Here is a 22,371-nt window from a genome sequence, read left to right as displayed (position 1 = left end):
CTCCCCATTTTTATGTTTCTCTGCATGTGGTGGATGAAGGTATCACATTAAAAGCCCTTTAGGTCATTACTACAATTACTAATTACTACACATTATTATAGACAATGATCTGATCAGTCAGACCATAATTACCGCCATAAGAAGGTACGTTTTCGCTTTTGTTTATTTGTTAGCAGGATCAAGGAAAAAGGAGCTCAGTTATCATGACACTGGGTTGAAAGTTGTTGCGGGCCGAGGATGAACCAAAACTCTGAAATGAACACACTCAAACAAAGCATCGTAAATAGGTATTAATTTACACCACTGAGCCTCTGGGCACCAACACAAAAAAGAACACACAGGTGTTTTCACTTGAGTGGCCTGATTGGACCTGATCTCCAGTCTTAATTACCAGTCATGTGACCTGTTAGTCACACTGCTCCATCCTTCCTCTTTCCTAAAACCATCGTTTGCCCCTCTGCTCTCTTTGCTTCTACCTTTTACTTTTCTTTCTTATTCATTTAAGGAGTAATTTGAATATTTAAAAGTATGTAATACTGCAGAACTCTTCTTTGCACTCAAGTATTATAAGCTTTACATTTAGGCCGTTATTAACGATATTAACAAATTCCTGAGACTATTCCTTTCAATTAACAGTCAGAGAGACGAGTAGCAATACTATTGCTGATTTATATGACAGCAACAGTTAATGTTTTTTTCCTCATATAACACTTAAATAAACATTTAAATATGGATGGATTTTACAGTCAAAGTCAAACCGTGTGTACAGGATTTAGCATTTTAGAAATGCCTACTTGGTCCAAACAACCACAATTTAAACGATTTAAAGAGCACATTTTTTAACAGAGCAGCGCTGGAGGTAAGATGAGGTGTTCTGATTACTAACATATTCAAAAATCAAACAATCTATGTACGGCATAGTGCCCTATTAAAGGGGTTGAACTAAGCACTTGTAGTCCAAAAACCTCAAACAGGTACAGCGGAGAAACAAATAAGTAACCATTGTTGTTTTTACATAACCTACTGATTAGGACATCTACACCACTGGATAACACACTTCTATGGTTCAGCTATGGAAAATAAGCTTTAAAGGAAAGCTTTAATCAACATATTTGATCTCCCAGTGTGGAAATGTATAGTATACTTGATTTCATGTTATTATGTTATATTATGTTCATGGCCCCTGTACCTTTAAAATATGTGCTGATCTCCATTAGATTTCCAAAAAGTCAAGGAACAATGGATAGATGCAGGGCCGCAGACGTCTTCTTCCCGCAATCGCTCATCTTTTTTTTTTCTTTTTTTTTTTTAACTCGCGCTTTTCCTGAGGGAGCGGAAACCAAAATCTACAATCACTGTGACCAACTCTCTCTCTCTCTGCAGGAGGGACACCTTCAGTCATCTAAACTGAGCTGCAAAGAATCCCATGAAAACGTCACAGCCAGGTGGCATCGATTGTCACCTGCCACACAGCAGGCACTCGTATGATACAGCTGTGGACGCCAGCGCGGCAACGTCGTAGCACAAATTGTCCTCTTTTTTTTTTTTTTTTCTCTTCAAGCCGGACCTGCGCGGACGCATCAAGGTGACCACGAAGGTTTGAAGGTCGTCACGCCATCAGAGCTCCGTGTCTTCTCTGACCTCCGTGCCCGACTCGCGCCTTTCTCTCAGGCTGCTCCCGCGGACGGGAGGCTCCTCCGGGACGTGGGCCAGAGGGTCTGAGCGAATCAGGTACCTGAGGGGGGGGGGGGGGGGGGAGAGATCCATGTGAGAGGTCACACACGCCGAATACCCCCCACCCTCCTCGCCTCCTGAGGTCACATGAGGTGAGCAGAGGAGACGCGCAAACGACTCTGTATCACAAACGGGAATCGGACGTTGCCATGGATACATGGATAGGCGCCCCGATCGCTTTCCCTGCTCGATTCATGTTGCTCCCTCGTAATTGTATATTATTTCCTAAATAATACGCCGGCAAATTGGCATGTTCTTTTTTTGGGGGGGGGGGGGGGGGGGGTAACAGGCCAAGTTGTAAACATTGACATATTAGAAGTGTTATATATCACGTTGAATAAGCTTTCAAATATTTATCTATTTACACATCCGCTGTCAATTTGGAGTCGTGGGTCTCCAGCAGCACTCCTGGTTCTTTGGTGTTAAACGTTCAGCATCCTCTGTCCAAGGTTAAGTGCAGTTTATTTTAAGAGCTTCCTTTCTTTGCCGGCTGGAAAAAGGTCAAACGTGTTAAAGCTCTGCAGAGAATTGCAGACTACGGTGACAATGATTTGCTCGTACAGGCGGCTCGTGGCCTTTTCATCTATTGATAACATGTGCATATTTATAATTGAAACAACTGATATTCTGCCACTGTAGAAACAGCAACAGGGCAGAGAGCCCTACGTTGATGTGGGAAGCTTTTTATTAGTTTGAGGGGATTACACACGGAAAAAATAGCAACTTAATCCGCCTGAATCCAACACATTGGTCCTTTAAATTCATTTTCAATTATAACGAGTAAAATGATAGTGACGAAGGGATGATTTTTGTTTACATATCAGCATTCACTATTTGTTTTCATTTAAATCGACTGTGAAAAATCAAACATAGTCGTTTTTCCTTGCGGAAAACACCTAGAAATAAAAGGCAGCTCCGACCGAGCCGAGAAATAAACAGCGGCGTCGGTGACTCAAGCTTCTCCGGAATCACCCATTTGCCCTCAAACCCACGCGCGCACGACGCAAGACTCACACGACGTCGTTGAGCTCCAGCCTGGTGTTGGGAGAAGGGTTGATCAGGACGTAGGACAGGGTGTTCTGCTGATCGTTCTGCTCGTCTGAAACAGAAAACACCACCACACCCCCCGACCCCCCGATCAGCTGAACCGCCACATCTGGATTGCGCTGTTACTTTTTTTTTTTTTAGATCTCTACCTTGTAGGTATCCCAGATTGACTCTGTTCATGACGTCGCTGGCTGTCAGATTGGTCAGGTCTTCTGCACACAGCGGGTTAAAGACAAGAAACAGACCAGCTGTTAAGCAGAGGGGGGGTGGGGGGGGGGGGGTGGTGGAGGACCCTCGGGGTGCAGTCCCTCCTCTCACCATATCTGGAGGTGGGGAGGCCCAGGTGCCGCATGCGGTTGCGGACCAGCTCGGAGAGCTCCTCCCTCTCGGAGCGGCGGTACAGGTTGAGGCGCTGCTGAGCGATGCGCTGGGCGGCGTGGTCCCTGCTCGGGTCCCGGCCGCCTCCCTGCCACCTCGCGCTCTTCTTGCTCAGGCGCCGGGCCCACTGCATGCTCTTCTTCCTCAGCAGGGGGTGATCCGATTGGTCGTTGCTGCGAGGCTCGTCCCCTTTGTCCTTGGTGTCCTCGCATTCGTCAACGCTGACGGACACCTGGGACTGGGAGTGGGGGGGGGGTACAAGGAGTTACCTTTCCTTTCCCTTTGGTGAATGCATTAATGGTTCCAAGACTTCATTTGAGCAGCCTCTAAATGGAATGGGACACACGTACTCATGGTTCCCAGAGGATTAATCCTACTTCCCTCTGGTGTTTCCTGCCGTTTTGGGGTGAAATGATTCCTACACATTCTTGCATTGTTGCTTCACGCAATGCACGTCTCACCTCCGACGTCTGGAACACGTGAGACTCCGTCCGATAGATCCCGATAGGGATTTCGGCACTCGAGGAGCAGAGTTTCTGGAACAGCCTGCCATAAGTACTGATCCACAGATCTTCCTCCGTCACCTTCATCTGCGGACGTGAGATGAACGGGGGGTGGGAGGGGGGGTTGTTTCAGATCGGTTTGGACGAGCGGGAGCATGGTTACAGGTGGCATCTTTTCTATGTCACTCACAGCACAGAGGAATCCTGACCCCGGAGTGGTGTCCAGCCCCAGTAGCAGCCTTGCGATGAGGATCATGTAGTCCTTCACAAAAGACTGACATGGAATCACAGAAAAAAAAAGCACCTTTAGGACTTAAGAAACCAACAACAACACAAAAAGCAGTTGACATTAAGAGAATCTCCGGTGGTCTCTCTCTGTCGATGCCTGAACACAAGAGGGCACTTTTGCATTATGCTGCTGCTCTGTTTGCTTCAGGTGAGACTGTTTCTCTGCCGCTGTAAGACACAATCGTCTCTGGCTTTTAACAGAGTTATTTCAGGTGCGCACATACAAACCTGATACAGCAGGGTGTCCAACATGCTGATGCTGAACACTCTCCCCGCAGCGAAGGGTAGGCGAAACATGAAGGCCAAGTTGGAGCCTTTATCGCGCTCTTTCTGCGGGGGAGAGACAGGAGACACACACACACACAGACACACACACAACAAACAACTCAGTCCCCTTTCTCTCGGTAGAAAGTCAGAAGGAAATGGCACCCGCAATAAGAGCAAGAAGAGCGGATGCAAATAAAAATCTACTCTCGTTTTTGATTGATTCCACGCACGTAAGTCCTCTGGTTGTGGCTCACCTTCTCCAGCTTGGAGAGGGCCAGCGAATAGCAGTCCTTTGCTCGAAACTGCATGAATCTCATGTTGGATGGGTGAGTGAGCTCTGTGATGATGCTCAGACTGGGAAACAACCTGCAACGAGAGAAGAGTCACAGTCACAGATCACTTCCCAATGCAGGCTCTGACGCACACAGACAGAGAAAAATAGAGCATGTCATGGCGAATGTATGAGAGACATTACAATGACAATCACATTAAATACCTGAACATCGTCTGTACATTGACAATAGTTTTGGCATCGGCCATGTAGTCCTCCTCGGCACTCATTGTACTCTCTTTGTCCACAACAACCAGGTTATCAGCGTAGATGATGCCACACTGCAGGAGGCTGTCCAGACTGAGGCACACACACACACACACACACTCAAAACAATGAGCATTACCACTTTGCCTAGAACATGCTGCACATCCAATTAAATCTCAAAGTACAAACTCCTCTTGAAAGTAATTGAATTAAACTTGAAAACAATCCCAATAAAAAGCAGAGGTGACTTACTTGTCTATGGTCCCGGCCATGTAGTAGACCATAGGGAAACAGCAAATGGCCTCCAGGAAGTGATTATCTGGCCTATAGGAAATGTGAAATTATTATATAATATCAGTAAGTATTGTTTTTTACCATACACAACAAAATGATATTAAAAAAGAAAACTCACTTACTTGTAAAAAGCAGATTATGTACAATTCATTTACACATTAATTGCTTCTGTTTCGTGTAAGTCCAAGATGTTGTCCAGCTTTTAGGTTTTTTTTTTCTTTTTTCTTTTCGAGTTACCTCAAGGTGAAACGCTTTGTGACGCCTCGCGGTATTTTATTTCTTCGGTGCCAAACAAAGAGCCCAGCGTCACCCGACCTCGCTTCTCAGAAACGTGGTGAAAGCAACTATGCTGGAGTTAGTGCGACACGAGGATACACACAACTACTGCGGAGGAGGATGGTATGAAATGAACAAACCATATGAATGTATCAGATCATAAAACAAATGAAATGTGAACAATGAAGAAGTCAGTTTTGAAATTGAATTGGTTCCCGGGGCTTCAAAAAGGCTTCAGGGGGGAACCTGAGTGTTTGATGCCAGGTGTTGATGCACAGCGGTAAGTAGCCGGGGCCTCGGGGGGGGGGGGGGGGGGGGGGCTCTGAGGGCTCTCGGCGCCCCACTCGGTGTGTCTTCGGTGAGTGGGCTCAGGAACATTACTGCCCGTCCCTCCCCACCGGCCCTGATGTCACATCTGCCCAGTCCTGCTGACAACAGACCCCCCCCCCCCCCCCCCCCCCCCCCGAGGCTGTCGTAATGCTTGAGTTGCTTATCCAAGTGTGTGGGTGTTTGTATTCGCAGCCGCAGGAAGGTAGGGAGAGAGAGAGAGAGCTGAAAGGGTGAGGGGGGGGGGGTTATTGTTATGAGTGCGTTTCCATGAGAGTCCTGAGAGCTCACATGCGGGGGCTGAAAAGGGGCCACATCGGGGGCCGGGCCGTGGATGGAAGCCCTGCTCGGTGTTCTCCGGAGAAAACACGTTTCATCCTTTTCTCCACCCCCCCCCCCACACCCCCTCCATCCCGAGCGGTGTGTGCGATACAGGTTCAAGGCAAAGCAGGTTGCTATGGTTACTGCCTCGAGCCACCGAGTGCACACCGCCTCACTGCGAGCGGCGGGCAGCACCTCCACAGGCTCCTCCTGAGTGATCGCTGACGTGAGCTTTTCGGCGGGAAGCGTTCAATGAGTCAGAGGTGAAAGAACGACGTGTGTGTGTGTGTGTGTGTGTGGACTCACGGGTTATCCAGCAGCAACACGATGGGGTTGAGTTCTTTCCTGGGCCTGTAATACGCCCTCAGAGGCACTATGAAGTTATAAAGGCCGTTGCCGGCGGTCTCGGCGGAAACGATGATGAGCTTGTTTTTGAAGCCGTACGCTTTGGCGTCCACAAAGCTGTTGTGCCTGCAACCCTGAAAAAAAAAAAACAACAACCCAAACACAGTTTTTATTTATTTATTTAGGTTTTTCTGTGATGTGGAGGAGAAGGAGAGGCGGGATGGAAGTGATGAGGCAGTAAGAATTTGAGTGACTGCTGCCCACCTGGTCCAGACGTAGGCAACAAAACGGGGCTCTTTCAGCCAACAGATGGCACAAGGTGGGCGAGCTCCCGATGTACGGCGAGTTCGGGGGGTAACCTTTCACGTACCTGCGTGCAAATGCAACAAAAAGCACTGTAACCGTAACTCACAAAATGATGAACAAATCATGTTAAGTAACTATGTCTGTTTTGGTCGAATATTTTAGGATGTTGCTCCATGGATGAGGATTGTTCAGTACGGATTGTGGGTTTAATTAGCATTGTGCAGGTTTAGCATATATTAAATTATCGAGGTTTAAAATATTTTAGGCTCAACTAGAAATGCAACAGCTTTAATTAATTGAACGGATTGCGGTTACCACTGAAAGCCAGTTAAAAAAAAAGTCTGAATCCCTTTACAGCTCAAATAATCTATTTTAATATATTATATAAGCTCAATATGAATGTAAATCTTTTGTAGTTTTAATTACAAACCAGGTCACTAACACAACACAAACTTTTAGCTGAGTAATATTCAAATCAGGCAACATCTGTTCAGTTCACTGTAAACCTCTGCATCCTTGTGGGTGGGTTTTTAAGGTGTGACACGGAAGCCTTACTCGGCGGACGAGTCGCCTTTCTCATCCGCGAACACGGAGTCATCCTCCGATTGATCGCTGAGGAGGTCGCAAGGCAGAATCGAGGCGGAGTCGGCGATCTCCTGGACCGGAGCGATGCTCGGCCGGCGGCCCCGCGCTCCGTTCAGCGAGGGCGGAGCCAGTTTGCCGCCCGAGACGTCGGGCGGACTGGTGTTGTGGAGGTCCATGGCAACGGTGCCTGCGAATTAGAGACCGGCCCGGAGCTTTAAAAGTGAGCAAAGTGATCGATACCTCCCTGGACCTGTCGTTCCCCCCCCCCGCTCACCCATGCTGGCAATGATGCTGTGCACGGGGAGCTGCAGGGGCCCGTCGTAGAGGCCCCCGCCGCCGCGGCCCTTGCTCTCCTCCTGGTTGAAGATGAAGGCCGAGTTCTCCTCCTTGGTGATGTTGATGTAGTAGCAGGTGTCTGTGGCAGCCATGATGTGGCGCGGGCCCGGGTTCAGCAGGATGCTCTTGTTGTCTTCCCTCTTTATGCCGATCAGACACACGCCGTACCTAGCCGTCACAAAGCTGCCGTTAGCGCGAGCTTTGCGATGTCTGACGACACATTTAATCCAAGGGCCAGTAAAAAGATGAGATTGAGCTTAGTTTTATGGAAACAGTTAAAAAGCTAACTCAAGATCTATGTTTCCTAATCTTTGTCAAACGTACACAGTGATTGCAGGAATATATAAAACCCTCAGGTCAGTTTAGAAGCCTCAACGGGGGCCTTAGGCTCAGTAACCATTCGGTTAATGTTACAACATTACGCCATATCCCCAAAAACCTCAAATTGGAATTTCAACAAAGTAAATCCAATAAGATAAAATGTTATTTATCAAGCTTTTGAAGGGATACAACAGAATTTTTCCTTCAGTTAGAACCGTGGGTGTTTTCCCATTTCCAGTCTTTCTTGCTAAGCTAAGCTAAGCTAAACTAAGCTAACTAGCTGTTGGTGGTAGCAAACTGGAGCATACAGACATCCCGGAAAGCCAATACGCATTAAAAGGTTGAAAAAGTGATGTCTGGATCAATAATTCTATACAAATGTCAGCTGTCATCTCAGCTGGACAAAGACTAAGCTAAACCTTTGTTGCTTTCATTTAACTTCATAAAGTGAATGTTAGGACGAACCAAAAGAACGGTTGTGCGTATCCGCGGCGATCGATTATGCAAGATGATACGAGGTCAACCAGACAAGCCAACAGTGGAAGAGACATGTGACGACCCCCCGTAAAAGAGTTGCTGCGTTGTCAACACGTCACGTGAGTTGACATCAGGGTCGACTCACTTCTTGTGGGCGTGAAAAGAGGCGTACGTAAAGCTTTTGCCGTTATACTCCCCGAAGAACTTGCTGTCGCACACTCGGATGTGGTAGACCTCGTTGCCAGAGCAACATCCGTACATCCTCTGCCACTGCTCCGGCGACTGTTGTCCTTCTCTGTGTTCGTTCAGGACAAAGACAAATCAGACCAAACATGCGACCGATCAGTGAGCTGGAATCCTTCATTAAAAAAAGTGCACCATGTGCAAGTACTGAACATCTGTTCTGAATCCATCATTATCGCACAACTCTCTCCCCACCAGAGCTCTCGGGGTCTTGCGCCCTCGCCCTTAAATCTCATGGGATCTTTGTTTGAAAGACACCTTGGCCCACGTGTCGGCCCCCTGCATCGTCTCCAATAGGCCCCTCGTAACGTCCTCAGATAAATGTTGAGGTTGTTTTTTGATTGATGATTGTCAAATGTCTAAACTCTTTTGTGCACTCAAGGACGCGCCTGGCATGCGTATGCAAACATAGACGCACTCCCTTATGCACAGTCAGGCCACTGCAATACATATTCATGAACGGCTTTTGTATGAATGTGTGCAATCTCAAAACCCCTTTTCTCTAATAAAGACAGAAAAAGCTTCACTTTCTAAAGAGTTTTTTTCGGGAGCACAGCAGGAGCTGCAGCCGCGTGATTCCCCCCCCCCCCCGTCATTGTAGTCTCCCTCAGCCAGCGACATCAGCTTTTTCAAACTGGTACCTTTGCACGCTGTGAAAAATAATTCCCACCATAGTGTTTCACACTCGCTCACAAAGAGCAAATCCTAAAAAAGGCCATTTGCCGCAGGTGCCGCCTGGTGACGTTTTAGTTTTTTAATGCCAAATTCCAGCCCGGGACTTTTGTCTTTTGATTGTGCTTGTTCACCCCTCAGTGCCAGTTCCCATGAACACAATGTCGTTCATCGGCAGACATGGCCGTGTGAAAAGTCTTAAATGTGCATGCGGGAAGTACTGACCGCCCACGGGAGGTGTGCACAAGGAGAGTGACCAGAGTGGACGTGGCAGGGCACACACAGTTGAGAGCCAACATGGCGTACTTGAACTCCTCCTCGCACACGACGTGATCTGAAAAAAAGGATTCCATTACGTGTTGTACAAGAATGGGGCTTCATGAGTGAAAAGAAAATCTCAAAGTGAATAGCTTGACATTTCGGTAAATACGCTTATTTGCTTCCTGGGAGTTAGAATGGAAGATCAATACCTCTTCTTCCTCCTCTAACTTTATCATTTAGTGGAACAAATGCAGTTGAGTGACCTTGGTGCGCTACAGAAATCATATAAACATTATTCCTGCGTCAGCTTCGCGTTTCACTTAAAGTTTCAATCAAAGTTTCAATCAAAGTTTAGAAAAACTCCCACCTGCAAATTTCACATGGAACTTATTTTCCGGTTTGAGTATCTGCACATAAAGGGGACAATTTGGAGCAAAGTCCTTCACGGCCCAGGCTCTCAGGATGGTCTGATGGTCCTGTGGGAAAACCGTCAAAGATAATGTAATTCCACTCTGGCGTTTTCAATGTAATCTCCTTTAATTAGTTGGTAATTGTCTCCATGACTGACGCTATTAATGAGTGGCTGACTGACAACTGAACGACAACTCATGATTGGTAGAGGGTTTTGGCACCGAGTTCATTAACGGTTGCTCTTCTCACCGCAGCCATTCGATCCACCTCGTTGCGACTGCTTAGAATGAAACAGGCCTCTGCGTCATCCATTCTGCCACAGCGGGAAAAAGCAGGACCAATAATAGCACAGGTTTAGAAATGCATGAAAGAATAAAAGGCAAATGACTCAACTGCAAAACCCCCGGAAAGGGATCAGGAGAGACATATTTTTTTTTTTTTAAGTTTAAATTTCATTCACAGGCACCTGCATGTAGAACAAAGAGCAACGTGAAGAGCTCTGCAATGTACTGTGTGCTGTGAGTGTGGAGCGGTTTGTGCATGCGATCGACGCACACAGGAGAGTGCGGAGCGAGTGTGTGGGAGGATCTGGAACAGTGGCAGATGCAGGATGTGAGCGCGACACACACATACACACACACACACACACACACACACACACACACACACACACACACACACACACACACACACACACACACACACACACACACCCAGTCGCTCCAGCCCTGGCAAACATGTCCATCTGAGTTACACAACCGTTTTTATCAAAGTAACACTACTGTTGTTTCGTTGTAAGGGGTTTTATACGTTATGGTGGTACAGCTGTTGGACAGGACAATTATGTGTTTTTGACATGCTGTTTTCCCTTAAAAGACAGAAATATATTCACTTATTAAACTAAAGCAGGAGAGGCAGTGACTTTTTGTCCCTGCTACATTTTCTTTTCGCAAAGAAAGAGGTCCACTTAAAAGCTGAGTCTTTAAAAGGAATTAGGACAGGTGGAGTGAATAATTACAATGTTCTCTCAGCATGAGGTGACACGATTTCTCTGACAAGCCAATTCCCTCGAAAAGGACAGAGAGAATATTTGGGCGACATCAGGACTGAAACAACAATAGAGATGTACGTCTTGCTGATGGTTTTCAGGGAATGAATTATACCTTCCTAAAATGATTTGCATCCAGTGGAGACAATTCAGAGACAATGCTCACTCGTAACCTGGGTGCACTGGACAACATCACTCCTCTCTTTGTGGTCTTTTCCAAGGCAACAGATTAACAAAAAGATCTTATCTCTTTTATGGGCAGATGACATTGCTTCATTTGCTATTTTTAATAAATTCACTACTACTTCTCATCAATTTGGTTCTTCACCGTCTCCTTTTAAAGTTTCTCAGTGGCAAACCACCTAAATGCCCTTTGTTGTAAGGTTGTGGCCCTAAATGTACATATATATATATATATGTATATATACCCCTGGGGTTTTATATTTACGTGTATCGGTATGCTGTATATACACATGTATTTATTATTATTCTTCCTCAGTATGGACGGGGGTGGTGTCACCTACTTGGCTCTTAGCAGATCCTGGTCTTTGAGCACGGAGCCCTGCAGATAGATGACCCTCTGAGACCAAAGAGGGATCTGCAACACTCTGCGCACCTGCAGGTCCATTTCACTCGGGCACAGGATCACCACGTAGTAATCCTTTAAGATGACACCGGGACCGCTTTAGGAAGCACTGTGCAAAGCGCACGGATACACCTATTCACACCCTACACAGGCACTGATAGAAAACACATCTCTGCTGGTACCTGCAGTCTGGGATGGGCATAGAACTCGTTGAGAAAATCCATGAGCAGGTCAATCTTCAGCGCGCTGACACAGAGCACCACGTGCTTCTCTGTCTGCGCTCTGTGGCGGCTGTAGTTCCCGCCGGATTTCTGTCTCTCCATCCACAGGTACATCAGCTCCTCAAACTGACACACACACACACACACACACACACACACACACGAAGCAAACCGAGGAGAAAGTGGCGACCAAAGATTCGCGTATAGGTCACAAGGAATACTTTGCAGCACCTTCGCCCCACCTGCAGGGGCAGCACCACCAGGGCGACGCATATCATGATGACCACCAGCAGCTGGGAGGGCCATATGCGGGGCGTGACGTCCCCGAAGCCGACGGTGGAGAAGGTGACGATGCAAAAGTAGAAGGCGTTGAAGAGAGAGAGGTTTTTGCCGGCTCGTTCCAGGTGCTGGATTCCACACGTGCTGCAGAGCGGGTGGGATTTATGACCGCTGATTTCATTATTCAGAATGTACCCATTTATAATACCATTATTTCATCAATTAAAGTGGATTTGCTATATTTTGCAATACAAAAAAATGTTCATGATCCAACTTGCTTTGCTTATAATCCTAAATATCACTAGTTTCACTTTTCTTTCTTTTTTGTTTGTTTATTTTATTTTTAATTCCTGATTTTCCAGCTTTTGTTTTGCACTTATCTGTTGAATATCATTGCTTTCAAGAGGCCTTCCCTCTAAGGAGCCAACTGAAAATGTATTCATTATTCATTTAAAATCAGAAGAATCCCTGCCTACCTCAAAAGTATGCCAGCTGAAAGTGTAACACAGGTGTAACACAGGTACACAAACACACAATTCTTTCTCTCGAGGGAATTCTTGGACCTGAAATTGGGTCACAAACATTTTTTCTCGTTGCATTCATGATGCTATACGCCATCCTAGAACATTCTAGTTGAGGTGTTGATGAAAACTTCCACAAAGGAGGTTTATCTAAATGAACAACGACAGCAAAGACTCAACAAACATGTGTTATAACCTAAAGACGCAGCCTCACCCGGTGAAGACCAGGCACAGCAGGGTGCAGATGAGAATCAGCACCTGGTTGAACATTGCTGAGTTGGTCCTCTGGATTGCTCTGTGGACGTCATTCTACCAGAAAACAACAACAATGTGATGAAATGCAGGGAGGCTTGCAGATAAATCCCCCCCCCCCCCCAGTGGGAAACCTCCGGGGGAGCCCACAATCAGAGTGTCTCGCCTCTGCAAAGTCAATTAAAATGTTGATCGAAAAAAAACAAGCCATTAGCAGAAACAATTAAAGGGAATGTGTTTCACTCACGATCATGTTCTCCAAAGCGCACTTGGCCAGCCAGCAGTTGAGAAACACGGGAATGAAGATGTTTCTTATCGAGGGCCAGAAGATCTGAGGAGAAAGAGGGAGACATTTCTCACACTCGCTGATATTCTATTACTTCACTTTGTTTCACTCCGGCACCTATGCAGTCACGGATTATAAAGGTGATTACTTAATCTGTGAAAAGAGGCAACAGCTCGGATATGACATGTCCTCACAGTCACAATGCCAACAAGCTGAGGCTCAGCAGTTAAAAGTGTTTTCCACCTTCCTTTATTGCCTGAGTCATTTGGGAATGTGCCAATTCATTATTTTTTAATCATTTATTATTACAGTGCTTCAATAGGCTACAGTTCTGAAGTACTTGTTCTGCACAGTATTACATTTTAAGGTAGTTTTACTTCACTTCATCTCAGAGGGAATTATTGTCCTTTTTACTCAAGTACATTTATTGAATAACTTTTATTTACTTTACGGACATGAATTAATAATTAACTCTATACTGCCACAAATAAACTATGTTTTTTTTTCACAGATCAAGTTGTACCATTTAAACATCAATAATTACAATGCAGTTATTCAATGTATTTGAGCTATGTAGCATATACTTTGATGCTGATACTATCAGTAAAGGTACTTGTAGCCAAGTGTTTTTACATTGTAAAAAGCTGACAGTGTTTCCGTCACGGTCAACGTTTTACCGTGATGATGAAGGGAACTGTGTTGATCATCTCCAGGAGGAAGGACACCTGGAACATCTGCTCCCAGATGTTCCCCTTGAAGGAGTAAAAAAGATGCAGAGACTCCTTTACCGGTTCTAGCCGTCGAGCACACAATCGACGGTGAGTCACTGCAGACGGAGAAGCCTCTTAATTGTAGTCTGTCACTCTGCATGACCACTTAATCCATCACCTCACCTAGATCCTGTAATCAGGATCTATCCTTGATGTAGTGGCTAATTGCGCCACTTATGGATTTGTCAGTCTCGCAGCCTGTAAGTGACACGTTGCACACGCTGAATTGCTGGATGTCTGCGTGTATTTGTTCGGTGTCTTTTACCTTGTAGCTCAGATACATCAGCAACATCGTCTCCAGGAAACTAATGATGGCCACGATCACCTGCGCAAACCCAAACACAGAATAATGAGCACAAAGCTCATCAAGTATTAACAACACATCAATCCTGATGTTCAAACCCGGGAGTCGAGTTGACAAAGCGCCTGCGCGCAAATATGTGATCACCAAAGTTTCTTATGCCTTAGTTTATAAAAGGTTGGCTTGTCTAAACTCATTTGTGTTCTTATTCTGTTGTGACTCACTTGAATGGCCCAGACAGGAACTTTTCTGTCAACCCAGAAGATCAACTCCCTGTAGGACGGTAATTGCATTATTATAGTTGTTTTTTTTTAAAACCATAGGCGAGAGATATACAGTATAGAGCAGCAAAAAGCCTTGCAGCTGAATGTTGCTCTCATTAAGGATGCATCATCATGTTGTACTAAAGGGACCCTGCTGACAGAAATCCCTCCTTCTGCGGCTTACCAGTTAATTTCTCTGTCCTGCACTGATCCGTTCCACTGGCAGTCAACGCTGTGGAATAGTGAGGAAGTCATCAGTCCATCAGATCTCACATCCATCAGAAAGTTAAATCTCCTCAACCATCTGATACATAACACTCCATGTTTCCTAACTTTTTATTTGTTTTATACTGACTGTGGGTCCAACTTTGAAAAATGCATCGATTTAAAGATCGATTTAAAGCTCCCAGATGGTGGAATGAGCTCTCTGATGACATCAGGACTGCAGAGAACCTCTTCAGACTCTACCTTGACTAAAACACTACAAACCGTAGCACTAACAAATGGTAGCACTTAAATTGTACTTATAATGGCACTTTTCTATAACATGTTTTGAAACTGCTTATTTGATGAAAATTGTACTTTCTTGTTACTTGTTCCTCTGAGTTTGTATCTCTATGTGGAAATGCACTTATTGTAAGTCGCTTTGGATAAAAGCGTCAGCTAAATGACATGTGATGTAATGTAATGTAATGTCGATCGATGTGTCATTTCTAAGAGCACGTAAAAAACAGCTGCTTTTATCTAATCTCCCTGCACCTTGCAGGCATTTTATTGCTACTTCCAGACCATTTGTTGTTGCCGCTGGGAGCGCTCTGCTGTCCCGCGCTGGGACTGGCGCCGGCGGCCTGGGCGGGGTTATCTGTGACCACCCGGATGATGTACAGCAGGCAGGTGAGCAGCTTCAGGGAGAAGTTGAACACACGGATCCGAAGGCCTAAAGCGCAAAAAAAAAAGACCCAGTAAGTAAGCGTGCTCCTGAAAAAGGGCCAATCAGGACGATTGACACGACCAGCTGCTTACTTGATCTTTGGTTTTTGATGAAGAAGAGCTTCAGACGCTCCTTGAAGGTGTTCTCGTTCACATAGAACTCCACCTGCACCCTAACAGGGAGGAGAAGCAGAGGAAGAAGAAGAAGAAGAAGAAGAAGAAGACTCAGCCGCACAAACAGAACAGCGCCGTGCAGATGTGTTTCAGAGCGGTTTTGAATGTAGGAGGTTTCGCGCAGAAGGAAAATTCATAATAACACACATCTGCCGGAGGAGAGTTTGGTAATTATCTCGCTCTGATTCGATTTCCAACATGAAACAGCAGGTTTGATACAGAACTTTTCTCAATTTCGGGAGGGCCTCGAGCACGCTACTCATTACTGAGTATAAAAAATATTAGGCTGCCGGGATGCAAGATTAGCTGTGGACAGACGGATAAACACACACACACACAACGGGCAGGACGCATAATCTCCCATAAAATGCTATTAAAGTTCCATCTTATTTGGATATTTCCTTAACTGTGAAACAAGTGACAACAAAGTAAAGTAAAATGACAAACAAACACGTTTTTCTTCATGATTTGCAGGCAATGATGCACATAAATACGGGTTTACATGAGCCGTCACGAGTAACTGTCTCGTGTGATGAAGAAACACTTCCTATTATTTTCGAAAATAACGATCAATTGTGAACCAGGCTGCAAACTGATGTTGATTTTGCGCGTCGGAGCAAAGCGCCGAGGGAGAGTCAGACGGAGAGAGAGAGAGTGAACTCGCAGAGTAGGTAGCTTGGCAACACACTGAAAATCTACCCAGAGCCTCTCACAGCCTTCGCAGCGCTGCCTCGCGGAAAGCCAGTGCAGACCGGTAAAAATGAAATTTACAGAGTGGAACCATGAGAGCGCTTAGAAGACCTTGAGGGCGTTTTTGAAAGCTGGTGAGGCTGCGATCCTGCTGCACTAATCCCTGAGCTGAAGGGTTGACGGTGAGAAGGAAAAAAGCAGTGCGGCTGATGATAGGGCTGCACCCCAGAGGTGGAACAGAGGAGAAACACCAACAAGGAAATTGGAAAAACAGCAGCCACATCTGTACAGCAGCGGGGAGGCGATGGGTCCCCCCCCCCCTGGAGGAGAAGGCACTTCAACAGGCGGCTGATTGTGACACGCAAGGGTCCGGCCATTGCTCTCTGCCTGTCTCTGTGTGTCACCCTCCTTCACCCACACACACACACACACACAAATAATGACCCTTAATCAGCTCCTCTTGAGCACACAATTACTAGCAGAGGAGGCCTGACATTAGTCATACTGCGTGTCACATCGATGTTTAAGGCGCTCTGGGAGTAATTCGATCTGGACGGGAAGATCCTGCAGCTCTGGATCGGGCCTTTTTTTTATTTAAATGATCCCACCTGGAGGAGAACAACCTTAACAAAAGTTTAAACGTGTCGATCAATTAGTAGATCAACAGGAAATGAATTAGCATGAAGGGTTGGTGTGGGTTGTTAATTGTCACTTAACATTTCTTTGTTAGTTAGTATTTTTTTTGTCTTTTTGTAGGCTGGAAACAATAAGCAATAAAAAGACATCACAAAGGTTTCACCACTCCAACATTTTATGAGGCAAACAATTCATTGAGAAATTCTGAAAAAAGGCCGATTGTCATGGAAATAATCGTTCCTGGCAGATCAAAAATGTATTATTTCAATTAGAGCCAAAAAGGGCAGAAAAGTTACGACAGAATGAAAAATGAAAACAAGGCATTGAACTACTTTAACTTGTTTTTCCCCTTTTTACGACACCAAAATCCCTGCACACTTCAGAGGCTCCAGGTGGCCCTACCTCTGCCCCGCGTCACCGCCGGACGGGTCCGACCTCCAGGTCCCCGCGGTCGCAGTGACCCAGGTCGGGATGATAATTCTCGGATCCATGCAGCGTGCAGTCAGAGTAAAGTAAAGCTTCTTAACCAACGCGCCTCCGCGCCGCTCCAAAAGCAACGCAGCACCGCGTCAGTTACTTCTGGAGGGAAAACGATCCAAACGAGGCGATGCGACGAAGCAATGCTGTTTGCAAGGTGTGTAATTTATCTTTTATTTTGGTCACTGAAGTGGTTATTGGAATATTTTTAGAAATGTATACAATCTCTCTCTCTCCCCCTCTCTCTCGCCCTCTTTCTTTCCTCCTCTCTTTTGCGCGGGCCTGTTGCCACAGCAACGTTGCCATGACAGGAATAACCCTAAATGATGCTGCTTGCAGCATGGTCCTCTCTCCCATTGAACCGCGGACACACCGGAGGAATGTTCCGATGGAAACGCTGAGCTGGTCTGTCAGGGGGGGGGATGAGATGCTGATGTGGAGAGAGAGAGAGAGAGAGAAAAAAAAGTCTCCTTTTTGGATTTGAGAAAACGCAGACAAAAAGAAAATAGAACAACGCGCCCTCTCCGTCTCATCTGCGTCCCACCCACCCGTTTGTCTTCCCTTGATTTGAAGAGTCTGAAGTAGTCGTTAATAGACAGCCTCCTCCGTGAGTCGGTGCTTTTTGAAAATACCGTAAGAGGCCACTCCACCTCGACTCATCTTCGCCCACGGTGGTGGAGCCTCCCGACCCGGCGGTCCAAGTTACATGAGAAGACCGCTATGCCCCCGCTCCTGTCTGCAAAATATGTAACATTTTCACTCATGCATTCATGTGTCGCAAAGTCTATCTAATGAAGACTTCACTTAGACATTTAAGAAGTAACAATTGTGAGGAACAAATTGAATTGGACTGAACGTGCCAGAAAGCAGAAGGCAGAACTGGGCCTGAGATGAAATTTTATTCCACTTCAAATGAAGCTGATCGTACACACTTATATTTTGTGATTTCTCTCAACATGCCTGCCTTTAAAAAAAAAAGGGAACAATGCATAATGCCTGGGGAGATGTGACCGGTGACATTTTCGGGAGCTTCACAGACACGCGAGCCCGCAGGCTGGGCGCTGAAAAGCCTTCACCTGCAACAACACTACCTACCGGGGACAGAGGACAGGTTGATTTGCAGCATAAAAGGGAGAGTAACCATCTTAATGGGAAACGGAAAATGCTGCTCCATCAAGGAGAAAAACTGTGGATGTTGCAAGGACGGTCGGGGAAAGGTCGCGTCTGGCGGAAAGCATTGGCACAGCGGGCTGTTTTTGCACGTCGAGTAGACGTGTCAAATATTACAAACAATATCCATCTGGCACAACTCAAGCCTACATGCTTGATGAATATCTCAAGGGAACAACGAATGTGAGGGTTTAGTAGCTGCTTTGGACTGTTTGAATTGAAAACTCTTCCGGACCAATGCAGTAACAGAAAAAAATAACAACAAACAAAAAGTGTTTTTGCTTTTCAAGTTATTTTTTGACTCTCTTTTTTTAAAATTTAATTCCTGCAGCAGCACAGTCCTGAATCTTAAGACCAAACGAGGCAGATATCAGAAACAAAGGGCGGACGTTACTGATGTTCTCTATCGAGCTCGGATGCAGCGGCAGAGTACAACTGAAGGTAAAAGAGGATGAAAAAGTAGAAAACAGAAGGACTGATCTCATTTTAATTTCTTATTGAGAAATAGGTCGGAGTGATGTTGCCGAAAAATGAGTCAGACTCTTACAAGTTTTGAATGGATTCTTGGTGGAAATGTAGCTCACTTGCTCTCCATCAAACACACACATACACACACACACACACACACACACACACAAAAACCCCACAGTGATTCAGAAACGTGTTGTCTTTCAGCACCATGGACAGCACCATCAAGTCTGCCATGATCCAAAGCAAACACCTCGTACACCATATAACACTTCAAACTGTACTTCTGGATGTTCTTGTGTATTTTAACACAACTAGGAGGAGACGAGATAAACACTTCATGCACAGTGACATGCCAAAAAGGTGGGGTTGAATAATAATTTAAGTATTTGTCAACTGTAAAATCATAAGAAATGAAATAAAGAGGCAATCTGGTACTCAGCACTTAGGTGAGAGCAGAAGAAGACTAAGAGAGCTGAAGTTACATAAAATAATTAATGCCACTTGCCAAAATAAAGGTCTATTTTTGTATATGCCAAAATGCAAAATGAATAGCATAGACTACAGCACCATGTTAGCACTTGCGATGGCACTTATGGGGCTTAATAAAATGAATAAACTGTACTTGATTCTTGTTGTTCTGGCTCCGTGCCCTCTTGGTTGAACGCACTTATTGTCACTTTGGATGAAAACATCAGCTTAAATGAAAATGTCCCGTAATGTCATGTAGCACAAAGCCAAGTGTTCCTTCATTTTTACAGTGTTTGCCATTAATTCTTTGTCATTCTGAGGTTGAAAAACTTTTCTCACCAAGTTTTCTTTATCTTTTAAATATATCCTTTTTTTAGATTAAAATTGCAGATTTGATTTTCCTTTTAATTTCTTTCTCCTTTTGTACTGCCGGGAGGGGGGGAGGGGGGCGTGGCTCTGCATGTCCACACAGCTGCCTACCTGTCGTCATTCTGGAAGCTCTGGTCCCCCAGCAGCAGGTCCCTGAAGCGAAAGCGGGGCGGCAGCGGAGGCACCTCCTCGCTCTCCTGCTGCTCCATCTCCAGCGTGGAGATGTCCAAGATGAGCCCGCTGGTGTTGATGTTGGTCTGGGGTGGTGCTGGGGAGGAGCTGCGGGGGGCAGAGGAGACAAGCAAAAGATGCAGAAGCAAAATGAATAGAGGGGGGGGGGTAGGTGAAAGGCGAAAAGCCAAAGAGAGGTGGAAGGAGAAGGAGACATAGGATTGTAGTTGGTGGACTGATGCAGAAGTGCATAAAAGTGAGTGAGTTGTACTCTCTGCATGTTAGTGTGAGTCTGTTGACGGCTTGTTCAGTAATAGGAGCTGTTAAGACAATAAAAGGTAGAACCAGCCAACATATGTTCATGCAATGAAGATTCATTTTCAGGTGGATTTTATCGATGCGGCGTCTGTTTAAGTGAAGCAGAACTATAGCTTTCCTGACACCGATTACTCTTAAAGCGATTCAAATGTGCAGTGAAATAATCTTGGTGGAAGACACCCACTTTTTTTTTATTTTTATCCACTAAAGAAAAGAAAGAAGAAGAAGCAAAAATACAAAATAGAATCTCCACAGCGGGAGTGAAAACCCCTTTAAGCTCTCTTTTCTTAATTTCTCTCCTCTCCTCCTCATCACTGTCAGCCAGTTGGCCCCAGCCCTCCATTAAGCCTGTCAAACGTATTGCATAAAAGATGAAGGGTTTATTTCCCATGTGGTGAAACCCATCCGTCGAACTAAACCAAACATCAACCAACGGCAAAGAGCTCCCGGCTCATAAAACGCAGTTCAGCTCACGGGTCATTTGAGGCATTTAAGAGTGAACATACAAACAAAAACATGGTGAGTGAAAGCTTTTATGGTTTCAGGTAACCTGAAAAACAAATCTGTCTTCTCTGGTTCTTTCAAAATAGAATTTGATGTACTTTTTCTTCTATTGGAGACACAATACAATACAACATTTAAGGGTTAACTACTTTATGTGATGCAACTCTGCAGTATATGAAACAGTGATGAGCAAAAAACACTGTCACAAATCCAAGCAGCATCTTTACACAAATGAGCAAAACTAACTGAACAACACAGGTAAGTTTAATGCAGTAACGCATACGGTCACGAAGAAGTACTTTTCACCGTGTTTGTCACTTCGGTTGCTGCTTACCGCGGCTTGTGCTCGTTCACGGTCCCATCGTCGTGCACGAATGTCTGATTCACGTAACATTCACTGCACATTTTGTCCGGAGATCCAGCGCTGCCGTCGGACCGGAGAGCCGCGGTGGTCGCTGCCGAGTCCCCGATGACAAAGTCTTCTTCCCGGGTCAATTGCATCGGAGGCGGAGCGGCTCGGAGTCTGCGCCCGGAGAGGAGGACGCGCTCTTCTCTAAGCCCGGGGACGGAGTCTCCCTGCGAGATGGATGGATTGCACCCCCCTCTCCCCCCCCCCCCCCTCACCCCTCCCTCCCTCCCTCACCTATTCAGGTGCATCTCGGAAGAGTTTTTTTTTTTCTTTTCAGAAACTAGTTAGTGGAGCTCTTTGAAACGTGCAGATACAGTCCAACTGATCTATAATCTCTAGGTGTTTAAAGGTGATGCAGGAGACGCGTGTGCATGACAGCGTCCCTTCGGTGCATCTAATGACATGTTGAATATTCACTTGACGCGTGATGAGGACTGAGGAGGGGGAGATTGGCTCCATCTGCTGGCGAAGACGGGTCTCCGATGGGTCCGGTCCTCTGGGAGGAATGTCTCACACTGAAATGGGAGCCGTGACGTTTTGGATTAAGACTTCAGCCCAACAAATACCGCCATGTGGTGAATAAACACGGAAACGACCACTACGTCAGCTTGAAACGTTGTAATATTATCAGAGTGCTGGTTTGCACATCGTTTTTTATTATGTGCAACCATGGCAAACATATCAACAATATCAATGGCGGGCTCAGACCCTTTATTCAAGAAATAAAAGAAGGTAAACAATGTCAAACAATACTGCATTGCTAGTGAAGTTCTGCACTCTTAAAAGTGCAGCTGCATCATCAGCTACATGTGACTCATACATTGTCATAAATGACATTATTGTATATCGTTTTTGCTTTTGTTTTGTAATTGTTGTTGATGTTTTTTTGTTGTATTTGGCACTATGGTCTGTAGTACTATTGTGAGATGACAAATTTTATTTAATTTTGGGGTGGGCGCTTATAAGCTCTTTTGCTTGGGCCCACTCCTTTTGAGCAGAATGGTTACTGCTCAAATAAATAAATAAATATACAGATGTGTTGTTGCATAAGTAGCATTTTCTGTAATTTCTAGAATGTTCAGATAACCTGTAGATTTAATGACATGTTTTGCATCAGGAGAGGGACA

At 45.5% G+C, this 22,371-nt stretch overlaps 1 protein-coding gene across 2 annotated transcripts; it reads right to left on the bottom strand.

The window, feature by feature from the left end:
• Positions 1 to 144: 144 nt before the first annotated feature.
• On the bottom strand, positions 145 to 21,432 carry kcnt1a (potassium sodium-activated channel subfamily T member 1a). 2 transcript variants are annotated; one of them, XM_037484126.2, is made up of 31 exons: positions 21,170 to 21,432; positions 19,954 to 20,121; positions 15,481 to 15,560; positions 15,247 to 15,394; positions 14,642 to 14,689; positions 14,419 to 14,467; positions 14,159 to 14,218; positions 13,801 to 13,875; positions 13,085 to 13,168; positions 12,800 to 12,894; positions 12,028 to 12,208; positions 11,747 to 11,911; positions 11,503 to 11,639; positions 10,180 to 10,243; positions 9,887 to 9,995; positions 9,484 to 9,592; positions 8,489 to 8,638; positions 7,484 to 7,713; positions 7,180 to 7,396; positions 6,583 to 6,688; positions 6,280 to 6,452; positions 5,008 to 5,079; positions 4,714 to 4,848; positions 4,472 to 4,583; positions 4,179 to 4,280; positions 3,853 to 3,936; positions 3,621 to 3,749; positions 3,100 to 3,397; positions 2,931 to 2,993; positions 2,749 to 2,833; positions 145 to 1,735 (listed from the first exon to the last, which is right to left on the bottom strand). In XM_037484126.2, exons 1-31 carry the CDS (start codon positions 21,334 to 21,336, stop codon positions 1,618 to 1,620), a joined length of 3,813 nt encoding a protein of 1,270 aa, XP_037340023.2. In that variant the 5' UTR covers positions 21,337 to 21,432; the 3' UTR covers positions 145 to 1,617. The 2 variants fall into 2 exon arrangements, with proteins under 2 accessions (XP_037340023.2, XP_037340024.2); XM_037484127.2 differs by lacking the exons at positions 19,954 to 20,121; positions 21,170 to 21,432 and adding an exon at positions 17,290 to 17,669.
• Between the last annotated feature and the right edge of the window lie 939 nt (positions 21,433 to 22,371).

Source organism: Pungitius pungitius, chromosome 18 (assembly GCF_949316345.1).
Source record: "Pungitius pungitius chromosome 18, fPunPun2.1, whole genome shotgun sequence".
Lineage (NCBI taxonomy): Eukaryota > Metazoa > Chordata > Actinopteri > Perciformes > Gasterosteidae > Pungitius > Pungitius pungitius.
The sequence above is the reverse complement of the archived record's forward strand: the minus strand, read 5'-3'. Positions and strand labels throughout refer to the sequence as shown.

What these genes read in the sequence shown, in the direction of transcription:
- kcnt1a (XM_037484126.2), bottom strand. Translation starts at nt 21,336, where the DNA reads ATGCAATTGACCCGGGAAGAAGACTTTGTCATCGGGGACTCGGCAGCG. An exon ending in AAAGGCGACTCGTCCGCCGA is followed by an intron (nt 6,689 to 7,179) that starts GTAAGGCTTCCG and finishes ATTTGCACGCAG; the next exon opens with GTACGTGAAAGGTTACCCCC. An exon ending in GTTGCCTACGTCTGGACCAG is followed by an intron (nt 6,453 to 6,582) that starts GTGGGCAGCAGT and finishes TTTTTTTTTCAG; the next exon opens with GGTTGCAGGCACAACAGCTT.